The sequence below is a fragment of the Lygodium microphyllum genome, chromosome 12, assembly GCF_053477565.2.
Source record: "Lygodium microphyllum isolate KBCC chromosome 12, Lygodium_microphyllum_v1.1.10, whole genome shotgun sequence".
NCBI classification, from domain to species: domain Eukaryota; kingdom Viridiplantae; phylum Streptophyta; class Polypodiopsida; order Schizaeales; family Lygodiaceae; genus Lygodium; species Lygodium microphyllum.
In genome coordinates, this window is record NC_141146.1 from 99,396,319 (window position 1) to 99,416,160 (window position 19,842).

The window sequence follows — 19,842 nt, forward strand, 5'->3', positions numbered from 1 at the left end:
CCTTTTTAATATTTGTGGAAATCTCAAGATTTAATTGTAACCTATAACCGCGTTGCTTGTCCCTTTTCTTCCCTTCTTGTTTCTTCTCTTGAGATGCATCTTCCATAACATGCTCAGGTATGGATTTTTTAGCCTCTTTTTGCTGCTCTATTTTACTTCATGTTATGCATTTAGATGGGCCTGAACAGGAAGGACCAACAGTGTCCTCATCTCTTCTTCTCTTTACTTCCACAAGAGCTTCTTGATTATGAACCTCGGCCAAATAAGCATAGGCTAAAAATGAATCCACCGGTACACTCCATCATGTTCTCCCTTGTATACTCTAACTTGCATCAGCCAATTCAGACTTCGTTGTTTTTCCCTTTTCCATGCAATCTAATGCTTGCATCCAAACACATGATTTTTCTTTAGCCATGCCTCCTTTATGAGCTTCATCAGTCCTTTCAATTCTCAACCCATATGTGGCTGCATCTATGGCAAAAAATGATGTCCTTGCATCCATATCTTCCAACCTCTTCTGCATGCCACCATCTCCAAAGTTTACCTCTATTCAAAGACCAATTTCTGTTGCATGTATTTTGCCATCTTTCCAAAAAAATAACCTTTTTGCTTCTGCTTCATGGTGAGTTGTACAATCTCACTTTTCATGCTAAAAACTGTCACACCAAATACATATTCTCTTGTATTGTTCTCTATATGGTCTTTGGGCTGTTGCCCAACCCTTCTCTTCTACCTTGACATCCAATTTTTCAACCTTTGCATAGATTTATGTCAAATTTAGCCTCAAATCACGCATGCCTTTGATTTATTCATCCACAACATCACCTTTAAGAGTCGGACCAATAGGTATAGCCAGTTGTTTCACCATAGCTACAGGTGTCTTGGCTGCAATTTCAGTCCCCCTTCTAAGCACTGGCAGGTGTGGTGCCTATACCCCATCTTAATTTCATCCCCTCTCTCTTTACCAACATATGCACTGCTTCAATTACATTAGCCCAATCTAATAGGATCTCCAGTCTTTAGAAACAAATCATTTTTTTTACTCTCCAATTATTACTGCTTGTCGGTATCCAACTGCGCATACCAACTTTCAAATTCACGAAGTAAAGCTGTAGCAACCAACCCTTTATTAGACTTTTCAATCCAATCTATAAATGTCTTTTTAGTTACCAATCCTACATCTTCCAAGAAAAACTCTTCTCTCAAAGCTTTCTTGAAAGCTGCCCAATCAGCATCTCTTCTATGAAATTCATCAATCTGATCATGCAATGCATGCATGGCCAAATGGAAGAAATACCAACTCCATGCATACTATGGTACCCCTTGAAACAACATCTTTTCTTCATACAATCGGATAAAGGCCAAAACATTCTGACCATTGAATTGCTTCAATTCTTGCCCCACTGCCTGCAATGCATTCATAGCTAAGGAATCAATTCTTTCTGCTTCTTGTCCAGTTTGCATCTGTTGTTGTAACAACAACTGTTGTTGTTGTTGTAACAACAACTGTTGTTGTTGTTGCAACAAAGAAATCATCTATTATAAAGCATCACCACCACTTGATCCGACAAAATCCCCCATCTTTACACACCTTTATTGTCGACTTTCATGTCGGGATCACCACTGTCAGAGTGTTTGGGGTCGAAAGTCTACTGCGGGAGTACGAGACAACAAGGTGAAGGAAGATTCAAGAAGAGGAGTAGATGGAAGAGAAGGGATTCGCAGAAATATAAGATGTAGAACAATACTCACAGAAAGAAATAGAAGATGTAGAAGAATACTCACAGAGATGAACCTTGTCAGTTTATTTTTGCATTATGAGAAGATGAAACTCTTGTATACAAAAACGTGCATAAAATAATACCTTCCTATATGCTGCTCAGATCGCCAATCTGATACCTCCATTGGCTCTGAAAGGAGGTAAAGTATCAATACACCTGGCTAGAATTCTACCAGATTACTCCTTCTTCATCTCCCACTTCGGAGTGCTATTCATTACTTGAAAACAACGATTGCGTGTTGCGCGATTTCACCAATCCCTCTTTTTATATAAAATCTTCTCAAATTTGGCTGAAAGATACCTACTTTCTTCTACATGTCATCCTAGTCTAGAAGTTATCTATAATTCTTGGATTTTTACAAGAGATAATATCTAAAATATCAAAAATTGGCTATACTTGTCCAAAAATCTAATACTCTAGATTAATAAGAAAGCCGCACTCTAGATTTTTTTATACTGTGTGTGCATAGCAGCACAATAGCGTCCACCATTGCGAAACTGAGGGCAAAGTTTTTTCGCCAAGGATTTGAACACATTGGTCAACATCATTAGAATTTTTTCTCATTGTGTGTATCTTTTTGTGTTTGCACTTGCGATTTTTTGACCAGACTCTGGGTAGATCAAACTAACTACAAATTTGACTTAATGCACAATATTTGCAACTGCATGTGTGTGGAAGTAGCTTTTGACTAAGGGGAGATTGATGATATAAAAGATTATCGTGTAATTATCAGTTTCTCTAATCATAAGGATGTCGTGAGATTCATCACAACCCATTAGTTAGGCATGGAAGTCATGGTGGGCCAACATGTGACTGCTCGACTACTGAAAGTGGAAAAGAGAAATGGGATAGTGAACCTAATGCTTCAACCACAAACTTGTGTGTTCTAAGAAAGCCTCAAGTACAATGCCAAAGAAGGCTAGCAAGAGAAGTATTGTGGGTCTAAAGGTTCAACAAACAACATTTTCTGTCATTGAACTAATCAAGGACGAATATGTGGTTTTTGTCAAGAATCGCGTGGTGGAGGGAATTGCTCAAGATGCTGCGCCGAACACACACAGAATGCACAAGGAGAAGCTCACTCAAGAGACAAGAAGAGAGATGGAGGCCAAAACGTTTTTTTGCTGATTTCTTCTTCTTCTTTTTTTACACACTTCACAATGTACACAAAGTATAGATAAGATACGAGATAAAAGGAAAGTGGCCTACTAAGTCAAACAATGCATAACCGACTACACTAGTCCACTGGCGCTATAACTATGCCAGCTGTAAATAGGTGTAACAACCTGAATATAATAAGTAATGAGTCAGTGGCCATGTGAGAGTCATAATGACCACCGACGTGCTAAGTGTAGACGTGTGGACCCATCTAACCAGGCGGTCCATCATCAATGTCCACATGTGTTGAGCTTGTCATCTCAACACTCCCCCTCAAGCTCAACTGCATCTCTGCAACTCCAAGTAAGCTTCGAAACTTTTGAAGCTTCTCTGTACCCAATGCCTTCGTGAAGATGTCAGCTATCTGATCTTGTGTGCTGACATACACCAAGTCAATCTCACCTGCTAGTACCTTCTCTCTCACAAAGTGGTAGTGTACCTCAATATGTTTTGTCCTGGCATGGAACACAGGGTTCCTAGCCAACTGTATACTGCTCATGTTGTCACAATAAATGACAACTGGACCTTCCACCTGCACATCCAAATCGGCCAATAACTTTTGCAGCCATACTACCTCACATGCTGCAACAGCAGCACCTCTATACTCAGCCTCTGTACTCGACAAAGCAATTGTAGATTGCTTTTTACTGCTCCAAGCAACTGCTGCACTACCAAGAGAGAACATGTATCCGCTGGTAGATCTTCTATCCGACATACTACCAGCCCAATCTGCATCTGTGTATCCAAACACATGTACGTCTGTACCTGCCTCATAGAAAAGTCCATAATGTAATGTGGACTTGACATATCTCAATATGCGTCTCACTGCATCCAAGTGTGGTTTTCTAGGTACTTGCATAAATTGACTCACAAGACCAACAGCGTAGCTCAAGTCTGGCCTTGTAATAGTCATGTAAATCAAACTCCCCACTATCCTCCTGAACATAGTAGGGTCTTCTATCTCATCCCCAACATCAGCACTCAGCTTTACATTCTGCTCCAACGGGACTAAAAGTGGTTTGCATGCTGTGATACCATACTTGGACAACATATCCAAGCCATACTGTCTTTGGGACAACCATATACCATCATCACATCTGATCACCTCAATGCCAAGGAAGTACCTTAGCTCACCTAGATCCTTCATCTCAAACTTCATCTTCAAACAACCCTTGACTTCAGCAATCCCACTATCACTATCACCTGTAATAATCAAGTCATCCACATAGATGACTACGATGACCAAACCTGCATCTCCTTTTCTCACATAAAGTGAGTGATCAGCATCAGAAACATAAAAACCAATATTGACAAGATACTCTCTAATCTTGTCAGACCATGCTCTAGGTGCTTGCTTGAGCCCATACAGTGCCTTCTTCAATCTGCACACATACATGGGATGCTCTAAATCTTCATAACCTGCTGGCTGATCCATATACACTTCTTCCTGCAAATCACCATGCAAGAAGGCATTCTTTACATCCATTTGCTGCAACCTCCAACCTTTGGCTGCTGCCAAAGCAATCACACATTTGACAGTTGCCATCCTAGCAACTGGACTGAAGGTTTCATCATAATCTATGCCATATGTCTGGGCATAGCCTTTTGCAACCAGCCTAGCTTTGTACCTGCTAATAGAACCATCTGCATTGTGCTTAATCTTATAAACCCACTTACATCCAATAGCTTTCTTTCCCTTCGGCAATGATACTAGATCCCAAGTCTTATTAGCCTCTAATGCAGCCATCTCCTCATCCATTGCTACATCCCAATGAGCATGACCAACAGCCTCCTCAAAACATGTAGCTCAACATCCTCAACTAGTTTCACCATATAAGCATAATGGTGAGCTGCATAACCTTCAAAACCAAATCTTTTAACAGGGTATCTCACCCTGCTAGACCTACGTACCACTGGATCACTCAATGGAGTCTTTGCATTAGCCCGTGCTCTCTGCACACTTGGAGTTCTCACTGAAGGAATGCCAAGCTCATCATCTAAGCTCTCTGAGCCACTGGAGTCTCCATCAAGAACTGCATCAATGCCTTCTGACACTTTATTCTTTCCTTTGTCTTTACCTGTAGTGCTACTAGATGCACCTGAAGATGTAGAGATACTCCTTAGTCTCCCAGACCAAGGACTACTAGATGATGTCTCTGGTCCACTAAGAGTCCGTGATTCTTGCTTTTCAGCTTGCACATGAGTGTCATGATCATCATCAACATCCAATGCATCACCACTAGATGCATACCAGCTGCTCATTTCATCAAAGATGACATCCCTGCTCACTCTGAACTTACATGTGACAGGGTTGTAACAGCGATACCCTTTCTGCTCTAAAGAGTATCCAATAAAGACACACTTTTCAGCCTTTGGATCCAGTTTCTTCCACAACTCATCTGGCACATGAACATACGCAATGCAGCCAAATACTTTCAAGTGTGAAACATCAGGCTTCTTACCTGTAAAACATTCTTCGGGGGTCATACCATGAACTGCAACTGTGGGAGTTCTGTTCATAATATAAACAGCAGTATGAACAGCCTCAGACCAAAAATTCTTAGGCATATTCTTTTCAGCCATCAAGGCGCGTGCAACTTCTGCAATATGCCTGTTTTTCCTTTCTGCAACCCCATTTTGTTGTGGGGTATACCTGCATGTGAATTGTCTCTTTATCCCATGAGACTTCAGAAAATCACTGAACTCATTTGAGAGGTACTCTCCCCCTCCATCTGACCTCAGGCACTTTACTTTCAAGCCTGTTTCTCTTTCAACTGCAGCCTTGAAAGTTCTAAAGTGCTCAAACGCTTCACTCTTTTCCTTCATAAAATATACCCACAGCTTTCTAGAACAATCATCAATGAATGTGACAAAGTATGAACTGCCTCCAAGAGATACATTTTGTGTAGGCCCCCAAATGTCTGTATGTACAACATCAAGAATATTTCTGCTTACATCTCTATCATGTGAAAAAGGTTGTCTTGCCTGCTTACCAAACTGACATGCTTCACATACCTTCTGAAATTTTGCAACTCTAAATGTAGGCAAACATGTAACCAACCCTTTGGACTGCATTAGTTTCAGCCTTTGTACATTTGCATGTCCAATGCGTTTGTGCCAAATTTCAATGTCTGCAACAACACCTTTTCCTTTGGCATACATAGCAGCATTCATAGTAGGAATTCCGGCATCTAGAGTGAACATACGTCCAACTCTACTTCCCTTTGCTACCAACCTGCACTTGTCATTGAAGTCTTCTACAAAGCAGCCCTTTGCATTAAATCTGACTTGCAGCCCTTGCTCTACCATTTGACCGACTGACACCAAATTCTTTGTAATAGATGGCACATGTAATACATCTGAAAGACTCTTTGTCTTACCATCATGCAAGGACAAGGGAACTTTTCCAATGTGTGAAATTGGGTGGCATGAGTCATCACCCGTCTGCACATAACCTGCATTCTGCAAATCCTGCATCTCTCCAAACCATTCTACATGGCTGGTCATATGATTGGATGCACCTAAATCGACATACCAAACATCTTCATATGTTCCCTTTCCTGTAACAGCATTCAGCATATGCTGCATAACAAACAAACGTTCATTTTTGTCTTCATTCTGTCGTGATGACGATGCATAGTTTCCTTGCTGCAACTTACCACTTCGAATATCATCTTTCTTGGCATAACATTGGGCTGCAATATGACCTGTTTTGCCACAGTAGTGGCACACAATACCAGAGTTGTTAGAACCTCTGTTCTGCCATCCACCTCTTCCTCTAAAGCTCCCCCTGCCTCTAAAGTTACCACGACCTCCTGAAACCTGCATATCGCCAAATTGCTGATTCAATCTGTTTTGCTGGTTGTCACTACCACGTCCTGTACCACGGCCTCTTGAAGAGAACCTGCCACGTCCCCTTCCTGAACTGGAGTAGAAAGCCTGGACCTGTTCACCACTTCTTTCAGATGTCTCACTCTGCATGTTGATTTCTTCAATGATCATTAGAGAGACCAACTCATCAAAATCTGGAAATGGCTTTCTGACATATACGGAAGTTACAAAAGACTTCCAAGCCTTTTCATTGTTAAGTCCACCCAAGGTAGACGACACCAAATCATCATCATCGGGCATTGCATCAATTGCTGCCAATGCATCTGCAATGCTCCTTACCTTCAATGCATACTCATTGATAGACATCTTCCCTTTCTTCAATGTATTCAACTCTTGCTTGAGTTGAATCTTTCGTGCCTTTGTATTTACAGAAAACATACTTTCAAGTATGGTCCAAGCTACATATGCATTCTCTGCATTTCTAATGTGTCCCAACATATTATTGTCAATTACTGCAGACAACCAATACATGACCTTCTTGTCTTTTGCATTCCATTCCTTTCGTGCCTTTATCTCTTCTGCAGTTGGAGGATCACTCACCTCCGGCTCCTTTTCTTCACCTAAAACGAACTCGTAGAGGCCTTTTCCAATAAGAAAGTTCGTGACACGGAACTTCCATGAAGGGTAGTTGTTCTTGTCAAGCTTCTCAATGATGGGGCTTCCACTGTTCTCTGCCATTATCACAAGAATAATACCAAACAGCAAGCAAAACTTCTGCAATCCTCGACCTGTAGTGCACAGCAATACACTAGACAGCCTTTTTCACTGTCTGCTCAACAATACATGCAATCTGCAACCTGTTTGCAGATAAACCTCGTGTTTACTCACTGGTAAACACCTTTAATCTTACAGATCTGAAATCTGTAACCTGCGCACCCACTGTCGGTCGATACAGCTGAAGTTGCAGCGTACCCTGAAACTGCTGTCCGCAACTTGCGGCTCTAAAACGGGCCTTCAAACGGCCTCAAATTGCAGTGAGATTTGGTGTGCCTCAAATGCCCAAAATAACTGCGGGTAAGCCCTAAAGGGCTTATCTGCAGAATATACAGTGCTCTTCGCGCACACCAAATCTCACTGCAATCTGAGATTTTTGCTCTGCCCTGCTTCCGGTGCCTCCACAGGCACTATCCAAGAGAAAGAGTGGAAGGATGGGAGAGCTTCTTACCCGTGGCTTGCTTGCTCGAACCTTGCTTCTTCCCCTTTGCTTCAACCTTCGAAATCAGCCTCTCTCAGTGGTGCGGCTCTGATACCATGTCAAGAATCGCGTGGTGGAGGGGATTGCTCAAGATGCTGCGCCGAACACACACAGAATGCACAAGGAGAAGCTCACTCAAGAGACAAGAAGAGAGATGGAGGCCAAAACGTTTTTTTGCTGATTTCTTCTTCTTCTTCTTTTACACACTTCACAATGTACACAAAGTATAGATAAGATACGAGATAAAAGGAAAGTGGCCTACTAAGTCAAACAATGCATAACCGACTACACTAGTCCACTGGCGCTATAACTATGCCAGCTGTAAATAGGTGTAACAACTTGAATATAATAAGTAATGAGTCAGTGGCCATGTGAGAGTCATAATGACCACCGACGTGCTAAGTGTAGACGTGTGGACCCATCTAACCAGGCGGTCCATCATCAATGTCCACATGTGTTGAGCTTGTCATCTCAATAGTTTTATCACTGTCAGAGCATGATAATGCAATTGCATTTGCTGCCTCATCTTTCAGAAGCATGAGGATCAGCAACATAGCAATGTAAGCACTAATGTCAATCAGAGACAATATAAAGAGTGTTTTTTCAAAGCTTGGCACCTCAAACAAAAGGAAAAGAATAGTGACGCTTTCATTGCTTTTTTGAAACTTTTTTGAGGTGATAGACAATTATAAAACACAACCAAGAGGTTGCATGTTGGGCATTAGTAAACACAACAGCAAGAACGAGATGAAGTTAAGGTGACGACGAAGCTACAAAAGACGAAGCCATAGGAGAAGAGAAGGAGTGACCTCAAAGCGGTCTCGTCTCCTGGCATCATCCCCTGACCCGATGGGGGAGCAAAGCCTTGCCCTTAACCATCCTCTTTACCATCCCGACGACCCTTCCCATGGCAACAAGCTCCTTCACTAGACCCTAACGGTATGTAGTGCACCTTCCGGTGTCACCAAATGGTGAAGTTTGAGCTTCTCCAAAAGCTTGATATTCAAGAGAGAATAAATTTGGAGATCTCATCTCAAACTAAACCTTTAGAAGATTCACTTTACATGGCTGAAATAGAGAAGCAAGATTTAATGGAGTCTGTCAAGAGGCTAAAGCAAGTGGAAGCAGCATCAAGTGCACGAGAAAAGGTTGTTCAAGATAAGTATATTGTGAGAAATTTCATCTCATGGAATTGATCTTGTTCAACGACATACTAAGATTTCACTGAAACTATATATGTTTTGATATTCTTGTACTCTTGATATATTCAATCCAAAGCATGAGAAGCCTTAGAAGAATCCAAAGCACATAATGCAAACCTGTGTGCCTCCATTGAACTTATTGATTCCTCTTGTGAAAAGATTTTCATGTCTTTCGAATTCTATGTGTTTACCTTGAGTTGAGCACTCTTCTTCATCCTTGCTCCCATCTCAAAGTGTCCTTGTGGCGAGTGACTTCCACGAACCCCCGTGCGTATTATTCCTTGCGACATCTGGTGAACCCGACGCGAAAGTGTCGCTTCTGATCATCAAGATGGGAGACTGTTCGAATAATCCACCCTCTTCATCGACTACTTCTTCCTTTTTGACTGATGAGATGAAAACTTTATTACAAACTCTTTCTTTAGCCATTATGATGCAGAATCAACAAATACAGATATCTATGCAACACCAGCAACAATTGCATTAGCAACAATTGGATCAACAACGAATGTTGCATTAAGAACAAGAGCATACACATGGTGCAACCAAGGCGATTGAGGCTGTGGTTAGTGAGCGCAAATTATTTTATGGCCAAAATGTTTCAGCCTATCTTAAAGCCTCTGAAAGCCAGATGTATTTTTTTTGGAGTTCCTACCAACTAGAGAAACTATTCCCTACGACTTGTCACACCTGCTTTTGCGGGTTAGAGTGACCGATTTGTTTGTGCGAAACTCAAACTAGAATGTTTTCAAGAAAGCGCTCAAATATGAATATTTTCTGGAGGATTATGGTATTGCTACGTGGAAGATATTCAAAGAGTGGGTCTATCAACCCAACAAAGGACTTGTTGCTTTAGTGTTGTTGCGGGAATTCAAAGAGCAATATAACCAGTTGGATGCATTAGAGCAAAGAGCTCTGAACTCGAAGAAAGTGGAGTTATTATTACAAATGGCTAATCCTGCACTTCAAGATGAGTCGGGAGAGCTTCTTGAAGACCATACACAACCTATGGGTCTTCAATGGTTCAAGACGAGGAAATGTTGGATAACACAAGAATTATTATTTGCTAAGTGTCGGAGTAGGGTGATGGTCGTAGAGCTACGGATGGGGAGTCTTCTACAATGCAAAACTCATCCTGGAACATCTACTTGGGCAACAAATGGGCGATGTAAGTTTACTTGATTTTAATCTAACCCCACATAGTGTTAACAATTTTATACTTAGTCTCATTTCTATGATTTTATGCAAGGTGAACACTTAGCAACTTATACAGATGGTTACCTTCTTCTGTTTAGAGTAGAGATTGTTGAAAATATAATCAACTACACTTCTCATTGAAATCTCTCAATACCACCTACGTATGACCCTCCAACTCCATACCCAAAACTCCAACTTAAAATGACATATCCCCATCCCAATGCCATTGACTTATATGGTCTGCACTTGACTGATGATACCGACTATTTGGGCACTTCAGATATAGAGAGGATGTAAAGATTATAACAATGCTAAAATTATTGTATTCAAATAAAAAAATTATCTCTTGTACATAATCCAGAGCTTTTATAATCAAATTGCCATCATTGAAAATGGAATTCAAATAGTTTTTGTATCACTTTTTGTCCTTCTTACAATTTTGCATTTGTATTTTCATTTGTACTATTGGATAGGTTGAGGCAAGAGGAAAACTTATGGGTCTTCAATTGTTCAAGACCACAAAATGTTGGATAACACAAGAATTATTATTTGCAGTGTCAGAGTAGGGTGATGGTCGTAGAGCTACAGATGGGGAGTTTGCTACAATGCAAAACTCATCAATGGAACATCTACTTGGGCAACAAATGGGTGATGTAAATTTACTTGATTTTAATCTAACCCCACATAGTGTTAACAATTTTATACTTCATCTCATTTCTATGATTTTATGCAGGGCAAACACTTATACAGATGGTGGCCTTCTTCTGTTTAGAGTACAGATTGTTGAAAATATAAGCAACTACATTTCTCATTGAAATCTCTCAATACCACCTATGTATGACCCTCCGGCTCCATGCCCTAAACTCCAACTCAGAATGCCATATCCCCATCCCAATGCCATTGACTTAGATGATCTGCACTCAACTAATGATACCAACTATTTGGGAACTTCAGATATAGAGAGGATGGAAAGATTCTAACTATGCTAAAATTATTGTATTCAAATCAAAAATTTCTCTCTTGTACATAATCCATAGCTTTTATAATCAAATTTCCATCATTGAAAATGGAATCTAAATAGTTTTTGTATCACTTTTTTTCCTTCTTACAATATTGCATTTGTATTTTCATTTGTACTATTGGATAGGTTGAGGGAAGGGGAAAACTTATGTAGTGTGAATGTCCTTACATAAAGTATTTCTCTCTTTTCTCTAGGGCACATGCACATAAGGTTCACCATGATTCACATTCTTTACAAACAATAAAAATGTATCTTAGACAATGTATCATGCTTTTGGAATACATATTCTTTTTACCTTCTAACCATTGCACTTAAACAAATAAGTAGCAATGATATTTAGGTCCTCATTCGTTAGGTCTATTCGTACGTGACATAAACAGACATTTTCCCTTATACTGAGCATCGTTAAGAGCTTATCCTCCAACCAAACCTCTATCATCAGTATCATCTTGTAAGTCTTGATCAATTACCACAATCTTTCCATTCACATAATGCCATCTCATGTAATATAAATTCAAAATAAGATTTTGTGATACAATCATTTGCAAACAATAGATTTTCATTCCACTTTGGACTTAATCCCACACACTTCCTTTATATCCCAGCTCTAACCTAGGAAGTCGATACATTTCTCTAATTTGCATATGAACATTGATATTATTTTTTAAAATTCCTCGTCATTTAAAAAATCCACAAAAACATGTAATGGCAGGAAGATTGTGATATTCACCTGTCTGCTAGCTATATTAGGATGTAGATATCTTTGAATATCTACATAAATCTTTTATGTATAAGATTCACATGTTTTCGCTTCTAGGATTGGCCACTCTACACTATCCAAAGTTGGGAGTGGAAGAAGACCGAGAGATCCAAATCCTATTACGCTTAATGGTGCATTGTAAAATTTGTCACTTAAGAAAAACCCATCCTCGACGAATGGCCTATTAGAGGTCGCTTTGTACAACTACTCGCTGATAGAGCCGTGAATGGCATCAAAGATTCCAAGTATGCTTTCCATAGGTTGCATGTCTTCAAGGTTTGATGAATATATATCTACAACCCTAAACAAGCTTCAATAAATTCCTAAAACATAAAAACTCACTTTCAAGTCTCTTGAATTTTTTTAAGCTTATAGTTTAGTCTATGGCATGGCAAGTCAATAGGCTAGTTCTGCAAATGCAATTCTGATTGCATATATGCATGTTGTATAAGCACCTCCTTAATTTTTTCCCCTAATCCTTTAACCTTGAAATCCTTGACTCGCCCCTTCTAAGTGTCTGTGAATTCATTTCGACGTTGTCTTCTCTTCCTTGTCTGCAACATAACCCAACTAACAATAGAGATAGTAGTAGGAATCCACATATTATTATCAAGATCAAAATTGTTGTAGATTGTGCTCTAATAGAAGAGGAGGGATGCTAAGGATGTGAGGCTTCCATTGGCATAGAAGATGAAGCAGATGAAGATATTGAGTGAAAAGAGAGAATAAAATAGAAAATATTGTGCAAAAATGAAGGGATGATATCCACTTTACTGAACTATTTGAGTTTTTTGGAAAAAATGGAGGGATACTACATTGGAGTTAAAACATTTGAACACCCTATTAGGAAATTTGAAAATTTTCATATAGTTTGGAAATTCCTAGTATGGAAAATATTTAGTCTTGTGGATACCTCCATTATCACTTGATTGCTTATAGTATTAGACTGTTGAAGAGGGAGATTGCTTGTACTAGTATAGAGAGTGTTGTAGATGTAAATTATTTGATTTTAGCAATGGCATCAAAACCACTTCTCAATGCTACTACAGAAGAATTCGTATGTAAGAAACCATATTCTGGAGAGAAAGAGAAGAGTACACAAAATTTAAGATAAAACTAGAAGTTTCAAATGGAAGGAAAAAATGCCCAAAAGTGGGCATATACTTGTCCAAAAGAGATAAAAATTTACAAGGACGCAAGTCAAAAAGGTGTCTTTGGGTAAAAAATCATCTTTAAAAATGATGTATACATCAACTTATACCGTTTTCTACTTCCTCCCATTTAAGAAGCGAGAATGAGAATGATTCTAATATATTTTAATATTTGAATGCCGTGACGGTATTAAAGAGTCATATATCAATGATTGGCTCTATTTTTTGAGAAAATAGAATTTTTATTTTTTAAGTTTTGAGGATTTTGAGAAAAAGTGACCTTATCCTATAGTTTGGTGATAAAATAATAGGTGAATTCTATTAAAAATACAAATATGAGATTTTCTTGATTGTAGAATATCTCTTACTATAAATTATTTTGGAGAGGTAGTATATCTTTAGTATATTAAAAATCTATCTTTAGTATATTTATAGTAGTAGATTTTCTTTAGTATGCTAAGGATTGTAGATTTTTAATATACTAAAGATATACTAAACAAGATAGTCCATATTTTTCTTAACGTTTACTAGGTCAATTGTACAGTTTTACGGTCTTATTTTTCTTACTTGGTCTTTCTTGGCTGATCCATATTTCTTTTGATATTCCTTTTTAATTCAATTATGCATTCCTTTTTGAAAAAATATAATATTTTTCACTTGTTGGAAATGCTAATGCATGGTGCACAACTAGCTTTCAATTTCCCACAAGCAATGTAATTCAATGCTACACAATTGTCATCATGACCATGCTACTCAAGCATACTTTTCATTTTAATTCAGGTGCAATGTGCAAACAAGTGTAAAAGTACAAAACAATCCTTATGCACTTGATATTGACTTCAATTGTTTAAACACCTAATCTAGTTGAGTGTTTGAATCCTTTTGCACTCTCTTGGATTCATGTGGTTTAGACCCACAGGTTGGGTGGTCACTCTCTAACTCTTAGCTTGCACATATGCAATTTCCATTGCTCCCACTCTCAAATTTTTTGGGAATCTTCCTTGTTATCCACACTTCATGAAAGTAGGGTTCTCTCGTCGTCATGTGCCTAAGTCACCTTGGGTTGCAAGAGTTTTGCATACTAAGATGACGTAACCACAAGTATGCGTAACATCACCCTTGAATCGCAAACATCAAGATCCATAAGAAGATGAATATGTTTGCAAGAGAGTGATCTCAAATGGTTATGTGGTAGAGGATTGGGAAGCAACAAGGTAGAGAGCATCCACATTTGCATAAGAGAACTCCCTCTTGGTCTTAGGCATAATCAGGACTTGTGATTCATTAATGGTTCATCTATAAGACAAACAAATCACGATTCCACATTCTCCACTCTTAGCATTAGTTTAAGTGAACAAAAAGGTTAAAACTAGGTAAGCTAGCCTATAAGTTCTTGCTGCTTGTGAAATATGCAATAATGTGTCACTCACTTTGAATTCTTCTTGAATTGGATATGGGGCACCCTCTAATAGGATCCGAAGACCACCAAGTAGCACTATACACTTCCTTGATTTCAAAAGCAATTGCAAACGAAACATTTGTTGGAGTTTCAAGTTAGGGGAGTTTCAAGCTAAGAATTTCAAAGATGTATACTAAGGATTATAAGATAAAGGTATTAATTCCAACTAGGTGGCTCAAGTGGTATCCAGGTACAAATGCAAGACATATCGCTCAATTGTACTTCATTATCAAGTCATGGACTGGCTTATGTCTCTTCACTTGGTCTCTTAGACCCGCACCACGCATATATCTATGGACAATTGTCAAGCAATTAGATCCTTTTAGGACGGCCAAAACCTTTTTCTATTCTTTTGTAGCATTTTCCTCCTCATACAGTATTGTATCCGTCTCCTATGTAATACTCTTGACTTTAGGACGTGTGTGTCTTTTTCCTTCTATACGAGGGCACATTTAGAATATTATGACTTTACATCTGTAAGAAGAACACGCTCTAGAATCTCAGAGAATCTATATCTTAGCCTTCATAATAATCATGTCCTTATCCATGAGTATCAATTTGCATGCATGGGTAGCACAAATGTATACATCCTGTAAAAACTCAATTAAGAAGTCCTCTAAAGCCTCCTAGATGCAATTGAGGGCACTCTTTGTCCACCAAAAATTATTGAGACTATACTTATCACATATTTCCCTAATAAGTCTTTGGGATGGCAACTTTGGAATTACATATTAAGAGCCTTCATTGCCTTTCTGATCTCTCTCAGACATCTCACACCATATGAAAATCTTCTCTTATGTTTAATTAGTGGCTTAGATGGCTTGCATGCTTGATGAATCTTTTGAGTAATACACCTATGATTAACTTTCTATTTCCTTGCCATGGCTCTTGTTCTAGCTATATCTAAACTCACCAACTAAAAAAGAAAAAAGTTTCAGTAGTATACTTAATAACACATCATGTTTACATAAATGTATGAAATGTGATAACAAACTTGGAAGAGTACAAAACAAGCCATCACATTTCATATACAATACATGACAAACAAAATGCAAGTCCTATGAAGAAATTCTACGAAACCCAAAATACATGTCAAGAAAGGAACACAAAGACATGCAAATTGCATTTCATATCACAAGTCGTACATATTGCCTACTTTTACATGCGAACTATGAATACAATGCTAGTGAATAATAAATTAGAGTAGATTTTCACGTTTCATGCATCCTGATGGCAATAACTCAATATTTTTGAAAATATTGATGGAAAAGAAAATGTGTAAAAGCATCAAAAAGTGGAGGGGTATTTTGTCCATACGTTGTGTTTACCAAGCTTTAGAGAATTGAGAAGACTTTGTGTGGATGGAGTTGTTCTTGTTGTTGAGAAGCCTGCTTGATTTAAATTTAGCCTCATACGAGAGAAAATGAGCTTTGACTGAAAAGGTTGGAATAAAATAGTAAAGTTTATGGTGATCCGAGGAAAATAACATTGAAATGATTTGTTAAAGTGGCGTTTAATTATGCTTGTGCTCATGCAACCTCCTTTTCATACCTCAAAAACAGTCCCACATGTAAATTGATATCTTGAAAATTTTTAAGAAAGAAGAAGTTTCCTTTTTTAGGTTAATAAATAACATTTTGGACACAAGTTCCAAAAGTGACATCTCTTTTTTTTTTTCCTATTCTTTTTAAAGTAAGATCTTACAATAGCTTTTCATTTTCAAGCCCAATCTTCTTGTATCTCCATCAAACTTCAAGACGGTCCTCCCATGCACCATTGCAACAAAAAGCACAACATGTAGTACCTAGTTCTCCACAACATAAACAAATCAACATGTGTAAGGAGCCATTTTTACTCTATTTCTTATTGGATTGCTTGCAAAACATGAGTTTTTTTCTATCTATACTTCAATTGACTTCATGTTTCATAAGAAATGTAAACAAAGTGGACTTTCTTTTTGTGTGTGTCAAATGAAACATGAGTTTAGTTGTGTGACTTTCTCATTTAGGTGCTATATTTCACATTTTATATGACTAACTACTACAAACTCCATCTCACCATTTTTTTTTAACTTTCCTTTCTCAATTGAGTTTCTTGTTTGTAGTTGCAAGTTACTGGAGGTTTTATGCGACCTTGTTGAAGCCTAATAAGGCCCAAGGCTTATGCTTAAAAGCCAACCTTGCTCGACATGACAACAAAATAGGCTTTGTTGAAGCCTGGCCGTAACCTCATGATATAGACCAATTGGTGTGACATGGTGTATCTATGGCTTCTATGCTAAGTATAACAGAGTGCATGTAAAGAAGTGAGGGAGATAGTGACGGGCCAAATGTAAGAAGCCTCTTCTCTTCCATTCAATTCTTTCTTGATAGCTTAGAGGAAATCAAATCAATTATGAATGGACAAATAGAGCACCAAAGGAGCCACATTCAAATCATCAAGTCATCAAGCTCTCTTTCAATGGCTAGTCTATAGTGAGAAAGGTGAGTTTTGGTGAGTAAACTACAAACTCTAAATCTTATTGTTTCTTTATATTCATAGCATAGACTAGAGAGGCAGAAACAATTCAATGCTAAAGTATGAGCTAGCTATGTGAGAGGTAACCTTAAATTGTATTAGCTCTTGAATGTAAGAGTCTGGTTTAAAGTCCCACCTATTGTGGATAAGCCCAAGTCATTGTAGTTTTCAAAGCTTGGGCCCACCCTTACCATGTTTGCATCCCAAAGGTCACAAAAAATTTCAAAACAATGCTTCAAAGTCATAGACACTCAACTATGAGATGCTCCCCTCAATATCCTCATAACCACAAGTGAATCCCTTAGTTGTGACCTAACACCCCAATTCACTATTATCTATTGTGAAGTATCCCTAAATGCAAACTTCAAGGCCCACAAACATCTTGGACTGAAGCTCGATTTTCATGTGCAATGGCATCCAATTAGTACTATTCGATACTAGTACACTACTAACCAAACAATAAATCATGAATACACATCTAATGCTACATTCAATGCAAAAAAAGTATATATATACTTTTAAGGTTGTTATTTATTGTTGGGACTTAAAAACAGTATATTTCAAATATTTAGTCTTTGCAGATAAAGAGCTTCAAAGTCGTAGACACTCAACTAAGGATTGAAGTATGAGATGCTCCCCTCTATGTCCTCATAACCACAAGTGAATCCCTTAGTTGTGATCTAGCACCCCAATTCACTATTATCTACTAAGAAGTATCCCTAAATACAAACTTCAAGGCCTACAAACATCTAGGGCTGAAGCACAATTTTCATGTCCAATGGCATCCAATTAGTACTATCTGAAACTAGTACACTACTAATAAGACTAAATCTTGGATATACATCCGATGCTGCATTCAATGCTAAAGTTGCTACTTATTGTTGGGACTTAAAAACAATATATTTCGAATTTTTAGAGTCTTCGCAAATAAAGAGCTTCTAAGCTTGAGGATGACGGGGTGGAGCTTGAGTAGAGAGAGGATGGAGAGCTTGAGGATAAAGAGGGTGGAGAGAATGAGGGAGTTAGGGACAAAGATTTTGGTTTGATGATTGATTCCCTTTTCGTTATCTATTGCTTTGTAGGTGTGGCATGGTGTTGGAGCCAAATGTACCCACACATGAAGTAGTAACTCAAGTGCAGCTTAGGATGCACTCTATATGTGATTCCCTATGCTTAGTGATAAAACTTCACGTGTTACATCACGAGGGTGTAGTCCTAAGATGTGCCTACATGTACCTTTCTATTTCATGAATACAAGGATTCCTTATTGATATATCCTATATCCCTTTCTGCTACACCATTTCTATGCCTTTTAATAGGTTTCCACTTAAAATCCCATGAAGGTCCATGATGTGTGTGTTTCTTCTACTCTCTTTTTTTTTTGGCATCACACATATTTCGCAATGGTAAGTCTGCTGACCTCTGTTCCCTTTGATTAGAACCTGACTATAAACTGACGAATACAGAACAGAAACACCTCGAATCCATTGTCTTGGGGAATCCCAACCATAGCGCTCTTAAGAACTCCCAATCCACATTACCATAACCTTCTCAAAGTGGAGTATAATGAGGTTCTCCCCTCCGGATCGGGCCGAGATTGTAATGATCCCATTGTGATATAAACATTGTTAAATCATGTTGTTCAACCTGCAAAGTTTGCTGAAATGTTCGAAATAGTTATCTAGTGGGAGAATCATTGAACATCAGCTTTGAGAATACTTTTAGTTCAGGTACATCATGTATTTATGTATGGTTAAACAGGATATGTCATCCTTATAACGAGAGAATTTGACAGCAGTGTACAGTTTGGTTGTCAGGTACCCTACATCATGTTTTGCTCTAGTCAATGCTGTGCTCACATGGTGTCACTTTGAATAGATGGCAGTCTAGGTACAGATCATATTTCAACTACACTCTTTGATACATGTTTGACATACTTACGGCAATTCCTGCTGCAGCAAAACATAGAGGAACAATATAAATTACTAGCTGCCAGCCAGTTCCGTTAATCATGCATAAAATTTCGTGTATGAGTGTAGAGATACAGCTGATATTGACAACACGAGAGAACCTCACTGCTGATTACAAGACTCCAAACCTCTTGACCTTACAAATGAGAATACAGTAAAAGAATCTCTCAAGTCTCAAGACCAAGAATCTCACCTGATGGTATGACTCTTGCAGTATAAGAACTTGAGCACTATACATGTTTTCTTTGGCAACATGTGGTTGCCAGTTAAGCCAGAAACACCATGATACAAGGAAGAAAATTGTGTACAACACAATGGCCAGAACAGAAAGTTTATGTACAAGCTCACTTCTGCCTCCACTCGAGTATTGATGACCGCAGCGAATGATTGGGAGTCAGATGCTTGTGGCTTAGTTTCAAGTTTGTCATGGGGGACGTATCATTACTTTCAAGCCACTGTTTAATGGCTGCATATTCATATGTAAATCCATCAGCTGCAATATGGGGATCATCCATTACCTCCTGCTCACAAAACAAAAGT

General features: G+C 38.5%; 1 protein-coding gene across 5 annotated transcripts in view; it reads right to left on the reverse strand.

Moving 5' to 3' along the window:
• Window positions 1–19,038: 19,038 nt before the first annotated feature.
• LOC148028087 (U-box domain-containing protein 35-like) overlaps window positions 19,039–19,842 on the reverse strand; it is a 115,529-nt gene continuing 114,725 nt past the window's right edge. For 3 of the 5 annotated variants that reach the window (XM_087689774.1, XM_087689776.1, XM_087689777.1), the window contains one exon: window positions 19,042–19,823. In XM_087689774.1, coding sequence (XP_087545900.1) covers window positions 19,647–19,823 — 177 coding nt within the window. In that variant the 3' untranslated portion in view covers window positions 19,042–19,646. Of the gene's footprint in view, window positions 19,824–19,842 lie in introns of all 5 variants that reach the window. The other 2 variants (XM_087689773.1, XM_087689775.1) reach the window with 2 other exon arrangements.